The sequence below is a fragment of the Trachinotus anak genome, unplaced genomic scaffold, assembly GCF_046630095.1.
Source record: "Trachinotus anak isolate AG129_WGS33_773 ecotype Australia unplaced genomic scaffold, CSIRO_AGI_Tana_v1 ptg000031l, whole genome shotgun sequence".
NCBI lineage: Eukaryota > Metazoa > Chordata > Actinopteri > Carangiformes > Carangidae > Trachinotus > Trachinotus anak.
The window spans coordinates 2163279-2186939 of NW_027273882.1; the positions used below are offsets into that span (position 1 = coordinate 2163279).

The 23661-nt window shown below is 38.6% G+C and overlaps 1 protein-coding gene and 1 long non-coding RNA gene across 7 annotated transcripts in view; one reads left to right on the forward strand and one right to left on the reverse strand.

The window, feature by feature from the left end:
* The window catches only part of LOC139612498 (uncharacterized), a 28013-nt gene extending 23905 nt beyond the window's left edge, over positions 1-4108 (forward strand). For 4 of the 5 annotated variants that reach the window (XR_011686559.1, XR_011686557.1, XR_011686560.1 and 1 more), the window contains 2 exons: positions 306-391; positions 3374-4108. This is a non-coding gene — a long non-coding RNA (uncharacterized lncRNA). The remainder of the gene's footprint in view (positions 1-305; positions 392-3373) is intronic. The other variant, XR_011686561.1, reaches the window with a different exon arrangement.
* Positions 4109-11223: 7115 nt separating this feature from the next.
* vgll2a (vestigial-like family member 2a) lies at positions 11224-23408 on the reverse strand. 2 transcript variants are annotated; one of them, XM_071468121.1, is made up of 4 exons: positions 21195-23408; positions 19197-19443; positions 16365-16865; positions 11224-15215 (listed from the first exon to the last, which is right to left on the reverse strand). In XM_071468121.1, exons 1-4 carry the CDS (start codon positions 21270-21272, stop codon positions 15172-15174), a joined length of 870 nt encoding a protein of 289 aa, XP_071324222.1. In that variant the 5' UTR covers positions 21273-23408; the 3' UTR covers positions 11224-15171. The 2 variants fall into 2 exon arrangements, with proteins under 2 accessions (XP_071324222.1, XP_071324221.1); XM_071468120.1 differs by having other exon boundaries at positions 11224-16865.
* Positions 23409-23661: the final 253 nt, after the last annotated feature.

Genomic DNA, 23661 nt, shown 5'->3' on the forward strand with positions numbered 1-23661 from the left:
CATTTTTTTAAAAATAAAACAAGGTAGAGAAAGATAAGAAATAAAATAAAATGGAAGACCAAAACTTCTATTAACAGTCACTTAAACTGGTTTTGGTTTTACTCCTTATACTTTATTTTTCATTGGTGTGTTTTTAAATTTTTTTATGTTCATTCATTCATTTTAACCTGCAAATAAAAATAAACCCTTAAAACTGTATCGGCTATATTTATTATCAGCCGCGATGTCCAATGAATCTCCGAAGAATTTTGTGAGTTGTAATATGATGTTTGTTGTATTGACGTTTCTCCCTCGGGGCTCCACAGAAATGACCAGAGACACGCCTCAACTCGTCGCATCAAGCCGCCGTGGAGAAGAGTTCGGCTGCCACTGAAAACACGGCCGGTGAGAGGTGAGACTGATGCACATAGTAAATGTGGCATAAAACCAAAACAATGAGCTAAAAGAAGCTAAAAGAAAAGTAAAAGCTGTGGGGTTGGTGATTATTCTTTGTCAGTCCGTCGCTACAAGTGATGCCTTTCACGTTTGCATGTAGTCATTTGATTGATTGTTAATATAAAAATATTGACTAATGTTGCTTTAAAATCCTTAATTAATATCATACAGACAAAGTGCAGTGCCATGTTTATTGGCACAATTCCAGTAAACAGTTACATCATTTTCTTAATGCCTGAGCTGATGTAGCTCCTGGTAATGTTAGAATCTGAATGAATTTATTAAATAAATAAATAAATAAATAATGACATTTTTTTTCCACCAAAACGTCTGATCTTGCAGTACAGTACCCACTTGTAGTGACTCCAGCATCATTAATTAAATGTTCTATTTTATTTGTATAGATTATTATCAGATCATTATCTCAAGCCTGTCTCTAACAGCTCCAGTCAGTACATGAGTCAAAGTATGGATCCTCCTTGTCAAGTATTATTCCAGTACAAGGGAAAGTTGTCGTTCAGTCGTTTTTTTTTACTTAAAGCACTGGAGTACTTGCTTTTAAAGAAATACTTCAGTACTCAAAAGCAATTTTTTTTATGTCAGTGAATTGTTGTATTGTTATATTTACAGAACCTAGTGACTCTGCAACCTACTGAATGACCTATAGCATAAAAAGCTTGTAGAATATGCTGCAAATCCTGTAGAAATGGTCATAAAAACACAGTTGAATCAACAAAAGGAGCCTTTGTCATCATATTTCTTTTAACACGCCCCACTCCAAACAACAAAACAACATGGCAGTGTTCTGATACAGCGCTGGCTGTGTTCGTCTGGTGTGTGTGTCTGTGTGTGTTTGTGCATGTGTCCATCAAACAGATCGCTGTAGATGCAGCTTCCAAAAACAAACAGAAAAAAAAACAACCTAACCTTCGTCCCTGCTCACAGCACTTGGTTAAGGTTAAGGAAAGATCACGGTCTGGTTTAATACAGGAAAAACCTCACACTGTAATATTTGATGGATTTTCTCGATACATTCCGGTGGAAAAAAACCTGACAAAAACCTCGACATCAACAAGTGTTTTCAAAAATGAAATGAATCACAGAATTTTTTACACCACTACACAAGTGCCACAAACAAATTCTCCCACTTTCAGTTCACCCCTGATAGTCCTGACACTTTCCTTCAGCCGTAAACCCACTTCAGCGAGGTCTCGTGATGGAGAGGCTCCCTGCAGCTGCCTCATTTTCACCCATGACATCTTAAGAGGGAGGATGCATCACTCTTCCTCCCTTCTTTCCTCCATTTACGTGTCCTCCTGTAAGCCTCTTGATCTGACACTCTTTCACTCATTCGTTTTTTAGGACCAATCTTCTGCAACCTTTTATTTTCCTGCAACACAACAGGACAGTAGGGAAGAAGATGTGTATGTGTCTGTGTGCAGAAGAGCTGCTGTTTGGCTGTGTGGTAGATTTTCTTCTTTTACAATTTTTTATATTCCTCCCTTTTTTTTTTTTTTTTTGTACACCTTCTCTTATCACCTAAGCCTCTTGACCTAACACCAATTCAGCAGTTTTTAGCTAAAGTGAAACTGGATTGTATCAGGGCAAGATTTTGTGTATTAAGGTTTTTGTCAAATCAACCCACCAGCACAACCCTTCCATCCATCCATTCATGACTTTTCATGTACGAAAGTAAAAGTAAAAGAAAGTAAAAACGCACAAGCACTTTGATTCAGTCAGTTTTTAAATGATTATAATAAGAAAACTAATAGTGGGTTGTAAGTCAAAGGTCAAAGTTGTGAACCTGTCAGTTTTTATTGGTGACTGAAGAACTCTCAGATTATCTGCATCGACCCAGTCGTCTAAAAGTTTTATTTTTGCCTCTTCTTTCTTTCTGTTCATAGTACAATTGCACCAAGTAACACGTACAGTGTCTGCCAAGCTTTACAGGTTTGGAGACAAAGATTTTGAGGTTTGAAATGGGGCTGTAACAATCACAATTTTCACTGCACCATTATTGTGGACAAGGAATTCATGATAACGGTGTTGTCATGATAGAAATTAAAATAGTAATAAAAATTGTAATCATTAGGTACTATTTGGACTCAGATGCGGACACAACACTCGGTTGGAGTGTAGGCAAAGTATTCTTAGGAGAACAGGGAAGACACAAGGAAACATAAGGGAAGGGAGTAAAAACACAGCCTCAGCCTGAGCTGTGACTAATAATAATAAATTCATCTTTAACTTTGTTTATTGAGAGTTTTGTCTCTTTTTTGGCAAATGAATTAGATTCAAATATGACTGCACGGAGGTGGAGAGAGTCTGTGATGTGACCATAACTGTAAAAAAGAACAATTACACCTAATATAGAATGAAAAGGCAGATGAACTGATAAACAAAGATCCACAAAGTCTAATATCTGCCATCCTAATATTATCATATGTGTATTATTAACACAATATAAATATTTCATTTTTTAAATATCGCAGTTTGTGTCACTGCCGGTGTATTGTGATACCCCTAGTTTGAAATAAAAGTTCTGAATACAGTTATTTTAGTCAGAAATTTAAATTTTTAAACCTGGAATATCTTTGATTTTTCAGTCTGAAACATGTTCACAATGGAAAAATCACAAAGTGATGTTAAATATCAGCAATAATAAAATGTAGAGCAACAAAGCGAAGACTTAATGTTTATCATCATAATTTGGATTAAAGCTCTGATTTTGTGTGTGAGAGCTGATGTAGCTCAGAAATCTTCTGAGTCTGAGTCCAGAGCTAGAATTGATTTCCTCTGCATGTGGCTCGAGTGAGCGGGGAGTGCGAGCGAGGCGGTTTACTTTAGTGCTGGGAACAAGTGTGTTGTTAATGTGCAGTAAATGTGGCAGCAAGTTGCTCTGGAGCTCAGAGGAATTAACAGGCTTCACATTCCTCAGCAGCCTATGAAGACTTGAGAGACGCAGACGGGACCAGAGAGATGAGTGGGATCATGTCGACGAGATGAAATTAATCTATTGATCCCTGTGGAGGAGCTGCATCGCTTCAACAGCAAACAGGTCGTCATAGATATAAAATCTAAAGAACAATGGAGCAAATGAAGAGGAATAAATAAAACAATTAATTTATGTAGTTCAATTCATTTAATGTGAAAATTATTTCTCGGAAATTCTGTTCTGTTCTGTTCTCATTTAAAATCTGCGATACTGTTCAATTTCAAAACAACCATTTTGCAATAATTTTTCAAATAACAAAAACTAAAATTAGAAAATTATGAATTTAAAAAAAAACAAAAAAAAGAAATTCAGACGAAATATTTGGATTAGCTGTAGATATTAAAATCAATTGACTCTGAGAAGACCCCCTGAAGCAAAAGCATGTACAAAGACCAGTGCTTCAACTGTGTGATTCAGGTCTAACAATATTAACAATTTGGTGAAATAAATGAATCAGTGCACTTCCTCCCTCTCTCCGCTTTGATTAAAGAGCAGCTCTTGTCCTTGACCTTTGCCCTGTGTTTCACACAATTAGCACAGCGTCACAGCTTCCTATTATGCTGGAGAGCTGAATTAACTCACGTCTGCTTTGTGAAAAGAGGTATTGTTGTTGAGGGGTGTTTTTTAAAATGACTCCAGAGAGCAAAAAAGAGTAAAGATAGATTAAAAAAAAAAAAAGCAGGAGAAGGTGTATTTTTGAGCACTGACAGCAACAGAGAGAGACAGAACCTCTCCACCCTTCTTTTGTCCTTCATCACTCGAGTCAGAAGCTGATATTAATCTACAGCTGTCTCGCTCTCAGCTGAAACAAGTTCACACACATACACACACACACACACACACACACACACACACACACCCCAAAGAGCTTCTGAGAAACAGAACATATGGCTGAAATTGACAGTCTTTTGTTTGACTCTGGTTTTCTTCCACCTCCCTTCTATCTCCCTTTTCTTTGTATCTACTAATATTAAAGGACAGGTTCACTCACAGTTTCTCAAGTCTGTGTTAAAACATTAGTCAGGTTCCAGTATGAACACTGAAACAGGTTTTCCTCACTTATTCAGAAGTTAATGAGGCTTCAGAGATCTGAGTCAGTTTTTTTTTCCTTTTTGTTCCTATCAATCCACTGTAGCTCAACAACAAAGAGACACAAAGACAAAGAGGATTTTGCACTAAAAATCACTTTTGAAGATATAAACTTCATTTTATAAACTCACATTTTTTAGTTTGTGCACAAAAAAACTGAGTAGAAAAAAGCTGTACACTACAAATCTTGAAATATTGCAAAAACATTTTTATGCTTGGCTGAAAATTCAATTAATCAAGAAATGGCAAAGTGCACTGGAAACACAAATGACGACCTATATGAAGCATGTCACTGTGAAAAACTATGATAGATGAAAACAGATTAACACATGAAACAAACATAAACGCCGTGTTTCCTAAGATGCTTTTCAAGAAGGTATAAACTTAAAAAAACAGATCAAAAGAAGATGTTTAGGACGTAGATCTGCATCCAGTGTGGAGGGTTATCACAGCCGGCCACAGTAAAGTACATGCTACAGGTAGTGAGTTAAAGAGTGTAAAGTGTCCAGATGAGATCAGGTCGCAGTATAATAGCGTTAGAAAGTCGTGTATTGTGTTCTCTGCTGCATAGGAAAGTTTCTGTTCCCAGCTACGAGCCACGATGAATTAGTCTGAAATAACCACTGCGCCCTCAACTACGGTCTGAGGCCAAGAAGGTCTCACATACTCTTAAATACACTATACAGTGCACTGATGTTGCCACAAACCCCTCTAAGTGGGGTTCCTGATGAAGTGGGCTGATCTGCATGTGAGGCGTTTAGGGGACATCTGTAAACTATAGCTTATAGATGTCCATTACATTTCCTAAAATCAAAGATGCTGAAGACCATGACCTTCATGTCCCCACCACTTTTCAACATGCAACAATACCTTTGCATGGATGTACATTCTCTGTTCTTGTCTTTTTACGATTCCTTAATTAAAAAAAACTAATTTTTCAGTGTAAATGATGAGGACAAAAAGCCACAGTCCCTGTTTAGGGAGAAAAAATGTGTTTATCTACAGCAAACATGAGGCTTCAACCATCTGAGTTAGATAAATCAAGTGTATATCTTCTAAAGTTATAGTACAAAGTCCCCTGTTTTTGATACTCTCCTTCCGCTGCAGCTAAGCAGGGACCCACTATAAACCACTGGTGGATTTTCATAGTAAAAATACAAGCTTTGGTAGAAACCAATTGGCAACTTCCAGGGCTGGAAAATGAAGCCAACACTGAAGTGCCAAAAACTGCAGTTCCTCTAATGGTACCTTGAATCAGGCTCCAAAAGTGAGACAGTCCTTATATATAGTTAGGCCTAGAAATATCTGCACAGTGACACAATCTTCATGATTTGGGCTCAGCATGCCACCACATTGGATTTGAAATGAAACAACTACAACGGAGTTGAAGTGCAGACTTTAAGGTTTAATTCAAGGGGTTGAACAAAAATATATGATTAAACATGTAGGAATTGTAGCTATTTTTATACAAACGCTCCTCATTTCAGGGGCTCAAAAGTAATTGGACAAATAAACATAACCCTAAGTAAAATGTTACTTTTCAATATTTTGTTGAGAATCCTTTGCAGGCAATGACTGCCTGAAGTCTGGAACCCATGGACATCACCAAACGCTGGGTTTCCTCCTTTGTGATGCTTTGCCAGGCCTTTACTGCAGCTGTCTTCAGTTGTTGCTTGTTTGTGGGTCTTTCTGCCTTAAGTTTTGTCTTGAGCAAGTGAAATGCATGCTCGATTGGGTTGAGATCTGGTGATTGACTCGGCCATTGCAGAATATTCAACTTCTTTGCTTTAAAAAACTCCTGGGTTGCTTTTGCAGTATGTTTTGGATCATTGTCCATCTGTACTGTGAAGCGCCGTCCAATCAACTTTGTTGCATTTGGCTGAATCTGAGCAGAAAGTATATCCCTATACACTTCAGAATTCATCCGGCTGCTTCTGTCTTTTGTCACATCATCAATAAACACAAGTGACCCAGTGCCATTGGAAGCCATGCATGCCTATGCCATCACACTGCCTCCACCATGTTTTACAGAAGATGTGGTGTGCTTTGGATCATGAGCTGTTCCAATTCTTCTCCAAACTTTCTTCTTCCCATCATTCTGGTACAGGTTGATCTTAGTTTCATCTGTCCAAAGAATGCTGTTCCAGAACTGGGCTGGCTTCTTCAGGTCAAGTCAATTCTTGTCAATTCTGGCCTTTCTATTTTTGAGGCTGATTAATGATTTGCACCTTGTGGTGTATCCTTTGTATTTACTCTCATGAAGTCTTCTCTTTATGGTAGACTTAGATACTGATACACCTACTTCCTGGAGAGTGTTCTTCACTTGAGTGGATGTTGTGAAGGGGTTTTTCTTCACCATGGAAAGGATTCTGCGATCATCCACCACTGTTGTCTTCCATGGACATCCAGGCCTTTTTGAGTTCCCAAGCTCACCAGTGCACTCTTTTTTTCTCAGAATGTACCAAACTGTTGATTTGGCCACTCCTTACATTTCTGCTATCTCTCTGATGGATTTCTTCTTTTTTTTCAGCCTCAGGATGGTCTGTGTCACCTCCATTGAGAGCTCCTTTGACCGCATGTTGTGTGTTCACAGCAACAGCTTCCAAATGCAAACGCCACACCTGGAATCAACTCCAGACCTTTTAACTGCTTAATTGATGACAGGTTAACAAGGGAAGAGCCCATGCAGCCTTGTTATTTTTTTTTTTGCAGCCTTCTGAGTCAATTGTCCAATTACTTTTGGTCCCTTGAAAAAGAGGCGGCTACGTATTAAAGAGCTGTAATTCCTAAACCCTTGCTCCAATTTGGATGTTAATACTCTCAAATCACAGCTGAGAGTCTGCACTTTAAGCCCATATTGATTATATAATTGTATCCTGAATATGTTTTTGTAAACAGCTAAAATAACAAAACTTGTGTCACTGTCCAAATATTTCTGGGCCTAACTGTACTTCCATGTTAAAATGTCCAACTTTACAGTAGAAATAATCATGTTTGCAGCCTGCTCTCTAGAGCTAATTTCCCTGTTCAAGACAACTGTACGGGGGGTGAATTTTAATTTAACTCACGTTTACTAAGTGTTGAAGTTATGCTAAGTCCACACACGCCCCACCTCTTTGCCCGTTTTTGGATTAGCCAGGAGTTAGGAGGAGTCAGGCACTGCCAAGATGGCAATGGCGGAGCAGCCCACTCCGCTCTTCAGAAACCTATGGGTGACGTCATGGAGGATGGGTCCATATACAGTCCTTATAAACAGTCTATGTGGTAGAAACCCATTGGTTTTACAACATAATCCATCCATAGCCACTGCTTAGCACCTCCTGCTACCCCTGCCTCTACTTTACACCTCCTCATTTAATGATATCACATTTCATGGGCTGAAAATGAGGTTTGACAGCATGAGACATGATCAGTTATTAGCAAAACTTTAATATCAACAGATGCTTTACTGCTGTCTCTGTTAAGTCCATGAAATCTTTTTTTCTTTTCTAAACATGTTGATCTCATCTCAAAAAATCCTCACAGAATTTCTTATGTTTTGCATCAGGTGTTGTTCCTCACAGCACCTGAATTTTATTTATGTTCTCCAGCCCATATAAAATGTTATTATGATGAGGTCAGGTTTCTTGTTTCAGAGCATGAAAGATTGGTTGATACAGTGACCTCATCGATATCACAGATCCAGCTGAGTCTCTGATATTTTTCAGAAGTTTTTAATTATATTTCTCTAGTTTTGCCCAACGCTGCTCAGCAAGTCAGCTTTAGAAATGCAGGGTTACACTGCCTTGACACATACAGCTTTACAATTGACGCAAGGAAAATAAGTTGTTTATTTAGACTCAGTGAATGTGATGTTAGTCAACTTGACTCCTGTGTGATAAAGACAGAATTGAAGCTGCACATAATGACTTAGGAAGGACATTTTACTGTTTACTCGACTAATTTAACTTGTCTATTGATTTCAAATGAACGGCCACTGATGACATTTAGTGCTGAGCTCACACTGCGTTTTAACCCACTAAATGTTTTGTTACTGAACAGGGGATCTTTACCAAAGATGGTAACTTAAATACCAAACCCACAGAACCCATATGTTTTTATTTTTATTTATTTAGGCTTTCATGGTCAGGTGGCTACTATCCAGTTAGGGACATCATTATTGCTACCAGATGTCACCTTAAAGCTTGTTGTGTCCAAAACTTTACTGGATAAGCACATTAGTACGGTGGCCCTGAGAGGTCAACACATGGAAACAGACTTTTTTTAACTTCAAGTGTTGAACAAGTGCGTCTCAGCCAGATTCATCACTTTGTGTCGCCCTGGAAACACTTCTGTTTTCAGAACGTTTGTGTATTTGGTTGTGTAGTGATTATTTGCTGAATGTTTTGCGTATTGATGATGTTTTCTAAATTTGTTTGTGTTTTGTCATATGTTGACAAATATCCGGGCCACCGTACATTAGGCTCTTTCCATCCTGCAGGTTTAAATGTGGATATTATTACAGCAGGAACTTGTTGTGTTTGAAGGTTGCAGGAGCTGCACTTCATGATGGCTTTTCTCATGTTTCCCTCCATTTTATCACTTCTGACATGTATTTATGTTGTTTTGATTTCCTGTTGCTTCCTGCTTCTTTTGAATTACCCCCAGTTTTTGCAGTCACACACATTTTGACCTTGGAGCTACAATTTTCAAACTGCATTTCCCACCTGTACTTGCATGGCAAAGCACCCAGGTGTGCTCCATTAGATTCCATTATAAGCTTGTGGGTTCCCTCTTGTCAAACATTTGTCCAGTTCAAACTGAGTGTGAGCTTTGCTTTATTGTGAAATGAATAAACGCTGTTTCGTCTAAAGTTTGCAGAGACTTCTACTCTTCACATTTGATTTTTTTTTTTTTTTTTTTAGGAGGCAGTTTTGCGCATCAACACTGTGTTGTGAGCTCGTGATCTTTTCAAAAGAATTACAGAATTTGAAAATCGAGCGACAAGTCATAATTTAAAGCAGGTGCTACTACAGAGGACTTCACCAAACAACAGTACATGAATGCATGTACAGGTGAACGAGTATTGTTGTTTTGCTAAGGATGTTCTCACTGCTGCAACACAAACAATGTGATACTAATTAGGCGAAAAATACACACGTCTCCAGGCATTTTTACCAAATCCAAAGCTTTTCGTTCTGCTCATGTTAAAAGCAAAATGCAACAAAAATGTACAGGTTTAAAAGGGGATTAGAAACTTTGCAGCATGGATATACCAGATCCTTGCTTGCAAGTGCCCTCACAAGCAAGGCCTCTCAGTCTGGGCACTTTAATGCTCATGCTTTTGGACCATCGAAATCTGAGTGATTGCAGTCAGGGACAATGTTTGAAAATGTGGCAACACAAAAAGATTTTATCAGTGAAGTGTCACAAATGAATCTAGCAACAAAAAAGTGAAGGGTTTTGTTTACTACTGCAAAAAGTATGCAGGTTTTTATTATAACCCACAAAATCATTTAAAGTCTGATGTAAAATGGCTTTAAGTTGTTAACAGGCTCCACAGAAGTGATACGTTATGTGGAAAGAGGAGGATAAAAGGACCACAAGGGTGAAACCTGATCACTTGTAGAGCTGATATGGCAGGTAGATGTCCAACCACTCAAAGTCAAAGAATCACAACACTAAGCCTGGACAAAACACAAGCAGAACACAGGTCCTGTGGATAGTGTACTTAAATGTGGCTGAGTAGTAACTAGAGTTTCACAATGCCGTAAAAACATTGGTGACCCTGAATGTCACTGAATGGCTTTTTATCACCAAGGTTGAGAGTTGTCAGATGCTCATTGGTGGACCTGTATAATGGGGAATATGAGACTGATTCTCTGATTGACATTCAATGAATTATTTGTTTGAAAACACAATCACAGCTTCATTTAGTGCGGCTGTTTAGACCTACTTTCAGGTTCACCAAACTCCATAAAAGAATCATAAACATTTTCATGTTGTACAAGAAAACCAAGAATCTTGGTCTGTGTAAGTGCTCACTGTCCTGACAAAAAGTTTAATCAGTCAAAATAAGCTAGAACATCTGTGCAGGTAAACCATGTGGGGACGTTGTAGTTCTTATTTCTGCAAATAAGTTCTGTTTTCAGTGCTGTTTTTTTGCTAGTTTGCTAAGGACCTGCCCATTTCTGACTGAACAAATTTCCCACAATTTCTTCAGCAACTTCAATTCTATTCTTGTTGAAAATCTTGTGTCGTGCAGATTTCAATAAAAACTCTCATAGCGTCATTTTCAGCCTCAGCAGGCAGCTGTTAGTAGAGAAAAAGTTCTAAAAAGCCACTGTACGCTACCTGCTCAGCAGCAAACAGCAGACAGGCACAGTGAGAGACTGGCTGGTCAACAGAGTTGAGAATTTAACAGCTAAATAGCCAGATATTTTTCACAGGAGTTGGTAGAGACCAGAAATGCAGCTAAAACTGAATGAATATTGGACTTAGATTCACCAGGAGGCTGGAAACACTGCTCCAATTGCTTCTCCCATTGTAACAGTGTTTCTGAGTTGTGTCTCATGAATAAACGGATAAATAAGTAATAATGGGAGTGCATCATAACCACTACTCAGTAGTGAAGCTATGCTGTAACCCTGTTCTTCAGGTTTCCCCATTTTCCAGCCATTGCTTTCAAAAAAAAAGACAGAGCAGCCACTGAGGAGAGAGCCAGGTCACCTTTGAGCACCACAGTGCTGTTTCTTTATAGTTACAGGCATACAGCAAATACATACAAAGACTTTACACTGGAGTGAGATCAACAGAAACAATATTTTAGGCAATATATTAATATATTCACATAGAACACTGCTGCATGCTGTGACTGCTGATCTACAGTAGACCTGTGTACCAGGGGAGAGATGACAAAATAGTTCATATCACAGTTTCATGTAAATGGCTGCAGCATCAGTCGTGTAGAGTCACACAAACACACACACCCCCTCAAATGATGGTTTTACTATACTTAAAAGGACCTTCAGTGGCTATATTGAATGATTTCCTACTATCTAACCTCTAAATTGTTGTTGTTATTATTATTATTATTATTTAATAAAAACACCAACAACTAGTTAAATTAACTGAGTAACTAAGTATTATGTGTGTTCATATTGTTTGTCTCCATGCATTTTCAAGTCACCTAGAAAATATTAAAGACACATAAAGGAGCCGTACTGTTGCATTACTTATTTCAGTCAGAGACAACTTACATGAATGAATTGATTATTCATGATCACTGATGGAAAACGCTCTGCTCTTTAAAGGAGCTAACCTTGAGGAGGAGGTTATGGGCCTATCAGTGATTAAAAAGTGATAATAACATTATAACTGAACTGTGCCTGTATGAATGTGACTGTTTGTTACTTGTCAGCCAGTTGCCAAACATGAATAAAATGGCTCACATCATGCAGTGCACAGCTTCAAGTACTCAACCTACTAGCATTCGGTCATTTTCCTGCAGGCATACAGCACAGACACTTGTCACTATTACTCTGACGCTCCTGCTCATATCAGTGCTGTTTTCTGCCACAGCTTCCTCCACCAGCGTCTGTCTCTGTCCTGTGTTTCCAGACGACAGAGACAGACGCAAAGTATCTGACAGCAAGATAATTCATTGGTTTTGGTCTTTTCAGAGGATTTGTTGATAAATATATGTAAGATAATGCCAGCATTATCATTTAAGACTAATCTTAAATACTAACCTAGACCTAATCCCAATTATTATCAAATCCCAAAACATGAGTAGCCTCTTAGTGTCATGAATAAAATGATGAGAGGAAAATTTGGTCCTTGTAAGTATAGAAATAGACACATGCCTGTGTATACATACACGCTAACAAAGTGCTGTTTGACAGGTGTGTGTGTGTGTGTGTGTGTGTGTGTGTGTTAGTGTCCTCTGCTCTCTGCTCCCTTCACTTATATCACACCAGTTGTCCCAGTGGAGCAGGGTCCACCTCGCACTAAATGCTCCCTTTATTAAGTTCATAGGCCTGGCTTGAACACTGCACAGTGTGTGTGTGTGTGTGTGTGTGTGTGTACTCAGTTGAAGAGCAGTTGTCGTTGACAGCTGCAGGGGAGCAGGCGAGAAAGAGTCAAGTGGCTTCAAATAGCCGTCGTTCTCCTCATTCATCAGAGGGACCCCTCCTCTCTCTTTCTCAGCAGCCATTGGTGTGAGGTTTATATTTCTTTTGTTGACACAGTCATGGAGATGTGTTTGTTTTTTTGTTTTTTTTTTAATATCTGCTTTCACCATAAATTGTCCAGAACAGAGAGGGTTAGCACAGTCTGCTCCACTCTGCAGGTTAAACGTAGAGGTGTGATGGTGGCGGTTGCTCCAGTTAGCATCATGCTGCTGCTGACGTGGGCGTCCTCTCATCAGCATGTCTGTCGTCATTGTATCAGCGGCAGGTTAAAGGCTCTGTTCAGCCAGTTTGGCCCATTCAACAGTTTTACACTGACCTAAAAGTTGCTGGACACAGGATAATTGTTCTTCAGCTGCTGCAGTTTTGTTGAATATGCGTTTTCCAATCAACTGAACACCTCGGGTTAGCTCTTTTTTTATAGGCTGTTCTCATCGCTGTGACATCAGTTATCTTTGTGTTATATAATGACTGAAAAAATATAACAGGTGTCAATATTGCACAGTAAGCATGTTTTTTTTTTGTAATTTACAGGTCAAAAGACATCTAAAATTAAAACGTGATCTATTTGGGTATCTGACAAATATCCACAGTTTGAAAAACACTCAAAGCTACAATATGTAAGTTCTTGTAGCTCCGCCCATTGCTTCACCTGCAGTCTTGCCATGTTCACTGTCTCAGCTAATGCAGGAATCAGGAGCGTGCTAACATGGAAGTCAGCCGTAGCTTCTTCCAACAGCTAGCTTGAAGCCTCATACACCAGAAGTGTCTTCACTTATTGATTGACAGCTGTAAGGTCCCACCCCTGACTTTGCCTGTCTGTGATTAGTCAGAAGGCCACCCGAGTCACAGTGTTTAACAGCACCTCTTCACATTAACATTTGTTTTGGTGCATATTTCAACAAAAAAAATGTTGTATACTGTAGCTTAAATTAAGGCTGTAATAATTATAATAATAATTACTATTATTATAATTTTCAGCATCATTAATCAATCCATTATTTTTCTGTTGATTGAATTGTCTAGTTTATAAACTTGTATAAAGTCCATTGAGCTCAAGGTGACATTTTTAAAATAGCTTGTTTTGTATGAGCAACAAACCCAAAAGTATTTAATCATGTAAACAGAGAAAAATAAGCAGCAAATCTTTACTGCCTGTTAATGACTTAAATGACTAACTATCAAAATTATTGTTTGTCAGTTTTCTGCCCAGCACTAAATTTAAGCGCCTATTTGAACTCACAATGAGGACATCCATCATGTTGAAATATAGATATAAAATAATTTGATTTTACCAAGTGGTCAAGACATTATTTGACTTCACCAAAACTATGTAGACAGTGTAACAACTTAATGAGACAACTGTGTCCCAATTCCACACTACATATTAATAGTGTAGGGCATTTACTACTGTGTGTACAAATTACAATAGAACACTGTGAACTTAACTTCATGTTAGGAACGCTCTGTGCTAACAGGACTGGAAACAGTACAGTACGTGCCTCGATGGATGTTGGATGAACTGCAAAGATATTTTGTGTTTTCTAAGATCTTCCTGGAGCTGTCTCACTCGTCTATTTTAAATTTTTTGCAGCTGTCAGCAGCTCCCTGCTTCATTTGTGCATTGCATTGTGGGACAACTGCACTGTCATAAATCAAGAGGATTTAGTGAGCATACGGAGTGGGCTTTATTTTGTTTTTAAAATGCGAAAAAAAACCTGCTTAGAGTTCGTACATGGTATGGAATTGGGACACAGCTAAAGTTGTTTGTAGCTGTTGCTTGAAACACTTTGTAAGAATTTTGATGCAAAAATTGTTTGAAAACTGTTAAACTTTAACTGTGCCATAAAATAATGACAAAGGGATCCATGTAAATCGCGTCTATGTGAAGTTGTTGGACTCCTCCTTCTGCCAAATGCTGTGCGGCCTCCTCAACACCAGCATGGCGTTTCCTCCAGCCATAACACACTCCCAGTGTCTGCAGCCCAGTTGTCCCAGTGAGGCAAGTCCTGCCAAGTCCTTCAAGCGCTTGTCTTTGGAGTTTGACATCACAACATGTGTCTCTGTCCGTCTGTCCCCAGACTTTTTCCAGTTTAGGAATGTTGTCCCTGCCTGTTACAGAAGCACAAAGAGTCTTGTCTCTGTCCACATCCGTCAAGATCAGTATCGCTCGCTCCTCTCTGCGAGTCCGTTTTTTTTTTTTTGTTTTGTTTTGTTTTTTTGTTTTTTTTGTTTCCATGCTCGCTTTTGTATCCACACTGTCAGCATTCAGCTCAGCAGGGCTGCGCTGCCGCTGCACAGTCCACCGTAACACAGAGCTGCAAGTAGACCAGAAGCTGTTACAGCACAAAACTGCCGTCAAGTTTCTCTGTCAGTCATCCCTCAACAGCAGCAGAGCAACAGAGCAGAGCAGGACTGGAGGAAAGAGGTTACAGCTGAAGTAGGAGAGGAGGGGGGGAGGGAGTGGGGGTGTATCAGCGGTTTCTAAAACCAATACAAGTCCTTGCTCTTATCCTGTGCCTGTAGACCTGAGAGAGTAGGACAGAAAGGAGGAAAAGAAAAGAAAAGGCAGCGGAGGAAGAGGCAAGAATAGACAGATTAGAATAAGGAGTACAAACGTCTTGTTGATAAAAGCAGAAGGAACTGCCCGGGGCAGAGAGGGGATGAAAGCAAGAGAAAAGGAAGTTGACAGCTGGTGTTAAGGTGCTGATTGACAGTCAGTTTGTTGCTTCAAACCACTTGTGGTAAGTTGATCTGAGGCAGGGAAATAGAGCTTTTATTCAATTCTGCTTTTCACACTGACGCTGACGCTTTCTCATGTGGCCATAATAAATGAATCACGGTGATTTTCAGTTAATCTGATAATATTAGTAACAGAGAAAGAACATTTTCTTTCCAGCCAAACACTTCAACGGCTCACGTAATTATTAGATCTCTGAATGATTGTGCTTTTTGAAAGGGGGGGTGGCCAAGTTCAATGTCAGCCCAAACAAGCAAGAAAGTTTCAGTGTGACAGCATGAAATGGAGAAAATCCATTAAAAACACAAATCTAACAATTTAAGCTTTTTTTCAATTAACACAGCCCCATTGCAAGTTCAATTTGTGCCTCGATAAACTTTTTCATGCTTCCACCCTGCTTGATTCAATTTTTTTCTGCTGAAAGACTCAAAGTATAGCTAGCTCTAGTTTATAGATGTGCCTATCTTGTATTTTAGCAATGTCAATAACTAGTGTCAACCACAGTGATCGTGTTGGATTTACAACTTAGATTCAACATTCAGATTTACTTTGACATATTTGAACTCTTCTTTTGTGGTTTCTTTGTTAGAGTAAAGCAAAACCAACCTGTGACCCCTTTCAAAAGGTCAGAACATAAATTATGTGTTGGGCTGCGCTGTAAGCAATTAAGGCAAAAAGGGATTTGAATAATTTTATAGCAGAGGTAAAGTTGTCTGTATTTGACCAGTTTCTATAGTAGAATTCACCCCTTGGTTGAGAACCAGTCTCCTACAATAACGTAACAGTTTGAACTTTTGGTTTTGGTTTTTAATCATTATTATTATTCTTAATCCTTCTTATCTGAGAGTCGTGCTGTAAACTGAAAAGCTCTATGAGGCAAATTTGTGATTTTAGGCTTTATAAATAAAATAACCTTGATCTGAAAAATTGACAATACCTGTGTCCATGTTTAGTCCAATTTCTGCTCCGGCTCCAGTGAAGGCGCCACTCCAGGTCGCCCCCGCCCCTGACTCCCCCTTCCCCCTTAGGTCACAGGGTGAGGTGCTGGGCCCTGGTACTGAGCTGCCGGACGTCAGCCGGTGGTGAGGCCTCACCGACGGCACCAACAGTGAACCATAGCGCGGGTCAAATGCGGTGCCATACATCTCATGAACCCCCGGCCGTGAGTATGCTGAGCTCTGGGTGCCTATAGCGCCCCCCAGCGAGTAAGGGTGGTGGTGATGGTGGTGGTGGTGGTGGTGGGATGGGTGCCAGGAGTCGGGGCTGGGCTGGTGGAGGTGGCTGTGCAGGGAAGCGGAGGAGTACGGGTCCCCAGGGAAGGAGAGCTCCGTGTGGGAAGCTGACAGAGCACTGCCCAGTGTGGAGGAGACCGACGGCTGGTAGGAGCTGTTCCAGAAAGAAGGAGGGAAACTTCGCTGGCTCATAGGGAATGATCCATCTGAGGGGACAGGAAGCCACACCTTCACTTATACAGTAAGATTGTTTACTTTCTTAAATACTAAAGTTAAAATTACTAACTACATGATATTCAAGTTGAAAGCCTTTGTTTGAAGATTCATTCTTGAATTTGGGAAAAAAGCAGTTTAAAAAAAAATTGAAAAAACATGTCCAATCACTTGTTTTTTCAGCCGTATAGTTTGTCCCTAATCCCTAATTTTAAAACCGTCTTAATGTCTTACTTATCTCTAATTTTGCAAAACTAAACTTAGATATTCTAATAATCAATTCCTTGTTTGAGACACTTTGAAAAAGTTTCAAGTATTTGCAGTTTGCGACCTGGTTCAAAAAAATAAGCAATTTGAAAACGTCACCTTGGAGATGAAGACAAAACAATAACTTGATGAACTGGATAAATAATTGGACACACAACATTATTGGATAATAAAAATAAACCTTGAAATTCACTTGAACTCACTACAGGATGCAGTATCATTAAAAGGAATACAAAATAAACAGACTCCTGGGAAATACTTTTATCTCTGCTATGAATTAAAATTATTTGAAGAAGATTTACTCGTCACTAAAAATATGCAGCACTCTGGATGATGACAAGTAAAATTAACCCAAAATTTTTGCACGAAAAAATATTTAACTCCTCCCCAAATAACTAGAAATTGTGTGAAATAGTTATACCAGCTGTGTCGTCAGAAAAATCACTTGGAACAACACCGGAGACACATCACTTAAACTTTGGTGTTCCATTTGTGCGACTGTCTCATAAAGAATCTGATATTCCCTGTTTGCATCCATCTTGTAATTTGCAGCCCTCTTGTGATGGCAGAAGACTACTGTATCTGGAAGCTAGCGAGTAAACAAGCAAATTACACTTTATCATTTTAAATGGGTATAAGTGTCTTACTAATCACCTTGGTCAACATGTGTGATTATTGGGAGTTAGGGGAGCTTTTAATAACTCCTTTTGCAAGGAAAGTTTTCACAGATTCATTTGACATACTTTCTGTGAACCATGTAACATAATACCCAAGCCTTTTTAATGATGTTCTACTTTTTAGTTATAATATGAATAGCTTTTCCTTTCTGGTAATCAAGGTGTCGATTAAATATTTGTTAATATTTTGAAGATTACCATAGAGGTGATTTTATATATTTTTTCTGTATCCTGCACATTTTTATAGAGTACTAATACTACTTCAGCCAGGAAGGAGTGCAGAAAGGTTAATATGCCATGACAGAGTGCAGCAAGATGCAGGATGCTAGTCGGGTAGCTGGTTCTTCTGCTCTTCTTGCCTGTAAAAGTCTGTAAAAGCCACATCATGCCACTGAGTTATACCCTACTGTACTTTGAATCTTCTGGCTACATATAAAACATGTTGCTTTCTCAATATATTGATATATTTTTCTAATATTTTTCACTTATTCCAACTGTTTTTTTTTCTACTTTCCATTTTGATTAAAAAAACAAACAAACAAAAAAACAAAGTGAGCAGGGAAACTGCCAACTGAGTGTCAAATAAAATACACTTCTCTCTCTTTTCTGTTACATGGCTGGTAACATAAAATACAAAAGCACCCTCAAAATTAAAGAAAAGCTTAGGGTCATAAAACACTTCTACTTCTACTTACACAAGATAATATTTCAGCTCATACATTAATAAAAGGTTGTCTTTCTGCCAATATAATCTAACTCTGATATTAAGGAAATCTTGCAGTTTATTGGTCTTGATCACCCATTTGTAGAACTGATAGTTATTACAGTTGTCATCTATGGGAAACACTTTTTTTTTGCTTCTGACAAATTTTGTGGTTTTTTTTTCTTTCAGTATTCAGTTTTCTGGTTTCAAAATCTAATTGTCAGAGGTTAAATGGGCAACAGGAAAACTGAAGCTTTTGAAATTTATTTTGATAGTTACTTTTGACTCAAATTAGTAAAAACAGCCATCACCAGTTGTTGCACTTTAAATAGTTCTCCTTTTATATATATTTTATCTTTGCATGAGAATATCTAATCAAGTGTCACCAGGTGTCAATCTTAGGAGACGCCAAGATAAAGTCGGTGAATCCTGGGAAGTTTTGTTGGCCATCAGTCAGAATAAAAACAGAAAAAGACACAAAACACAGGAACAGTAGGAACCGACTTTAAAGCATTAAAGTGTTTCATGGGTTTCACTGGAGAAAGTAAGAATCTTAGGATGGTCGAAATGCTGTTGTAGATGCTGTTTCCACATTGAAAGACATACAATTAGAGACAACACACACACACACACACACACACACACACACACACACACACACACAAAGACACACACACCTCTTACGGCCTTGTGGCTGCTTGAGGCGGCGTATGCAGTCGTCTGGCTGAGCGCTCGGCTGAAGTGTTCGTCCACCACGGCGCTGATGTCGCCTTGGAAGTAAGTGAAGAGGACACAGCGGGAGCTCAGGTACTCGGCTCCCGGCGGCAGCTCCTTGTCCTCCTCTTTGATCGCCAGGGGCCCTGGGGGGCCAAGCCGGCTGCCGCTGTCCTGGGGATCTTGCATTTTTGAATACAAGGCCAGTTTCTGGGGAGGACATACAGATTTATACTGTATATGAAGAAAAGTTATCTGCCTGTTGGCACACAATAATTTTTCATAGATTCATTGATTTCTATATTTGTATATGTGACCTCTAAACTTCATAAATATTAGTCTGTGGAATTAGTCACAACAGGTGTCAAGTGGGAGACTGACAAATAATATGACAAATAATATAAATGCATATGGCACAATGTGTAATACTTCATCATTAACCAAAAGGTGTGTTTTGTATTTGAAAATGAAAAAAATAGTCTTTGCTGACAATAACAACCAACAAATACATGTTCACCATCCTTTTAATTTACCATTATGTCACTATATAAACAGCAGATATATTTACACATAAAGCAGTGTGGTCATTTTCAAGCATAATAACTTTCTACCAGTCACTGCACTGCTGCACACAACGACTGAAAAACCTACAAATTGCTTCAGTGCTTAAAGTACTGATATGATAAATGGGAAAAGTCCAGATCATGGCATTAAGACTGTTTATAGGCTACATGAAATTATTTTGAGGTACATAAAGACAAAGAACATTTAGGTTAAAAAATCCTATTGTATATAATAAGACACATATATGTAATAAACTGTACAAAATAACTGATATATATCTATCATATATATATTATTATAAGATTGTGGTGTAGGCTACAGCATATGTAGTCTCTGACTGATCCTCGGGCTGTTCAGGTGGTAAAGTGAGTTTTGGCACTATGTGAAATATGCCTGAATGTTGACTGAGAGGTTTTAAGAGAGTGAAAAAAGCCCTTTAACAGCTCTGCTACGGCCTCACAAAAACCTGCTGCAGTCCAGCTTCTGACACTCACAGACATGAAGTCCGCCAACACACACACAAATGTGACTTTCAAAAGTGGGATTTAAAGATCTACGACTCATAAATTGTTAGCAACTGATGCCATAATTATTGTGAAAAATATATTAACTGGCAAAACAGTGTGAGATACAATTACAATTTTAAATCTGGAACTAGATGCTTAGTTCAACATTGTCAAATTACAGGAGGAAATGAAACTTTAGGCGAATTAATAATTGTTCTTGTGCTAGTTGTTGAAATAAACCAGGAGCCTGATTCTATACACATACACAATGCAAATCCGCATTACACAAACTCTACAAAACTCTTAAAATATATATGATACATGAAGTCCTTCAGTCTCGACCTGAATAAAACTGAAACTATTATTGACATGAAACTAATATTTCTTATTTACTTTTCTAACATTAGCCTAAAGAGATGAGACAAACAGTCTGTTCATGGTCACATCTACAGTGCAGGACTCATATTTGACCCAGAGAAATTATATTACTGTCGATACAAACACAAACAAAGTGAACTTGCGACTCAAGAGAAAGTTGTACATTCGCCTAAAGCTTTACGCAGTGGATAAGTGGCGCGGATCCACGCTTTGCGTTTTGAGGGTTTTAAGTGTTGAGCAACTGACTGACTGACATATTTTTGGATATAAAGAGGATTCAAAGTGGTATTAAGAGCTGTAGGAGATAAATAATTAAAATACATATTATCGATAGCTACTGGCTGTTTGGCTGTCTGCGTAATCTCCTGAATTTACATGGATGCAAGTTTTACTTGGCGGTTCAAAGGACTTTAAAGTTTTCTGTACATTGAAGCTGATATAAAGTGTGTAGTATAGAGATAAGTCGTGTATGGGCTGGTTAAAAACAGTATATGAAGCATATAGGATCCATACCTGATGGTGATAAGGGCTGTAGGAGCTGAAATAAGGCTGAGGTCCAAACACTTGGTACATCACATCCAAGCAGCTCATGGCGAAGAAATCACGGAGAAGAACCAAGCTTCATTGAGAGAGCAGGTCTGTTCGGACGGAGAGGAAACCGCACTAATCCCGGCCGTGGAGAGTCCCTCTCTCTGCTGCGCCGCTCTGCGCTCTTTACGCACTGCGCTGCGGCCGGGCGCACTGGAGGGAACCCCCTCCCACCTCCAGCCTCCCCCTCCCTTCACACCGAGCCCCACGCCTCCCTCCGGCCAATCAGAGGCCGAGCTCCACCTCTGCCTTAGTGCACTTTGGAAACATTATAAGAACAGAAGCTGTAAAGCCAAATATCTGCTTCATTGACAGCTGCTTTATCTTAAAACATTTTAAATGAGCCTCACATTTTATATTTTGGTTGTTACAACTGACTCACCCAAAGATTAATCTAGTTTATACCCTGGGAACAAAAGTGTGTCAAAATAATCTCAATTTAAAACTTAAACTTAAAACCACATCTACAGTGAGATCATTTTTGCTTAATCTAATATAATTCAAGACAGTTAATCAAGATAATGTGATGTGGATCCACTTTATCATTTTCCTCCTTGCAAAAGTCAGTTCAGTCCTCATGAAGCAAGATGGACGTATATATATATTTTCTTTGTCGAAATCCCTTTCATTGTCTTAATATCTTATTTCTTTTCAAGGTTGTGGCCTAAAAGTTTGCACAGCTGAATTTTATGTAGGGTTTAAAGCCACAGTTAAGAATGTAACAACTGCCACTTGCTGCTAATTGAATGAGTAAACAAATCAAACCGACCAATGAGTGGAATGTAATGCTATGAATTCCCACAATCCCTCAGTGGCCTCCCAAATTCTGGAGGTCAAAGGTCAAATAGTTTGCGCCTAGTTTGGTGCTGTTAGGAGAGGTAGAGTTTGAAGATAAAGTAGAAAGTAAGGTTTTAAATTCACACACACGTAGATAAGAATGAATAGTTGTTTCCGTGCATCACACTGAGGAAACATCAAGCTGTAATATATTTTTAATATGTAATTATATTTTTTTCTGTTTTCAAGCAGATTTTAAAATTACATATTTATTCAGTAAAACTTATAATTATCCCTCTTATTATATTTTATATTATTATTTAGTGAGAGTGCAAAATTTTAAATAATTTTATCTACTTTTTTTAATATTAGGTTATATACAATGATCTTTTTTATAACTAATGACATGTATATGTTTTTCATTTCTTACATTTTAACTATGGGCTTATAAGAACAGGTGGAAATGAAATCTGAGTTTATGGTAGTTTCCTTAAATTACATCAATATAATATTAGTGCTTTGAATATATACTGATATACAGTATATATATTATCCTTCTCAGTCTGAGGTTTTAAAAATCGAACATTTTCGCATTGTGATCTGAGTTTTCATAACACACTCACAACAGAAACCCCACACTCAGCAGCAGCAGTGCTGTACTTGGGATTGGCAACTCTAATGAAATGTTTGATTACATCCTGTGTGCAAAAAAAAAAAAACACCACTGGCAAGTTTCTGACCAGTTGCACCAATTTATTTAGGCTGGGTTGTTTACATGAACCTCTGAAAATAAGTCTCCAACTGACAGATCATTGAACTCCGACTGCGACTGAGCTTATTTTCATGCTAAATGTCCCTTTTTAATAATCTGTCGCATTTTTTAACGATATCAAAATATTGATGTGTTTGTTTGTTTGTGGAAAGCACAAACTTTTTGATGCAACACTTATTACTTATAACTTCTCATACATGTTATGTTAATGAACTCAGACATGATATTTGCCTGCACTGACCACACAAACGACCAGGTTCACTTTTAATGAGTAAAATGTTGTGTGAGAAGTTGCTGTAAAAGAGCACACACGCTCTGTCAAGCTGTGCTATAAATACTTTTGCACATGAATATAACCATTATGTGATCATCATGGATTTTTCCCCTTGTACTAATAACCCCTTGTACTGATTTTTGTAATTCTGGCACTCCACTGTCCTTTTGGCTGACCCCCACCCCGCCTCCCAACAAGCAGCACACCTGTTCCCTCCAAGTGGCACAGAGAAGCTATTAAAACCCAAAATATCTCCCATTGTAGTACAGCTCAGCTCATCTCACAGGCACTATTCAACCATCGCTCTGTGTGTATTATGGAACAAGAACCCCCCCACCCCCCCCATCCAAGGCTCATTGAGGAATTTTCAATCAGGAATGTTCGGCATCCTCTCCGCTGTCACTCACAGGTTTTGATGGATTTGAGAGAAGGTTACCGGAACAATTTGGTGTGTTCGATGCTCTTCGTATGAAATTATTTCAGAACAGCGTAAAAAAAAAGAAGGTAATTCAATTAAGCAGTTTCTCACTGGGGGTCAATAAGGTTTTTCAGGTTCTGGTTCAGATTCA

Bases quoted from the DNA above. Each gene is read 5' to 3' on its own strand.
- vgll2a (XM_071468120.1), bottom strand. From the start codon at position 21,272: ATGAGCTGCTTGGATGTGATGTACCAAGTGTTTGGACCTCAGCCTTAT. The intron at 19,444-21,194 runs GTATGGATCCTA...TGTCCTCCCCAG, and splicing joins ACAGCCCTTATCACCATCAG to AAACTGGCCTTGTATTCAAA. The intron at 16,866-19,196 runs GTGTGTGTGTCT...CTGTCCCCTCAG, and splicing joins CAGCCACAAGGCCGTAAGAG to ATGGATCATTCCCTATGAGC.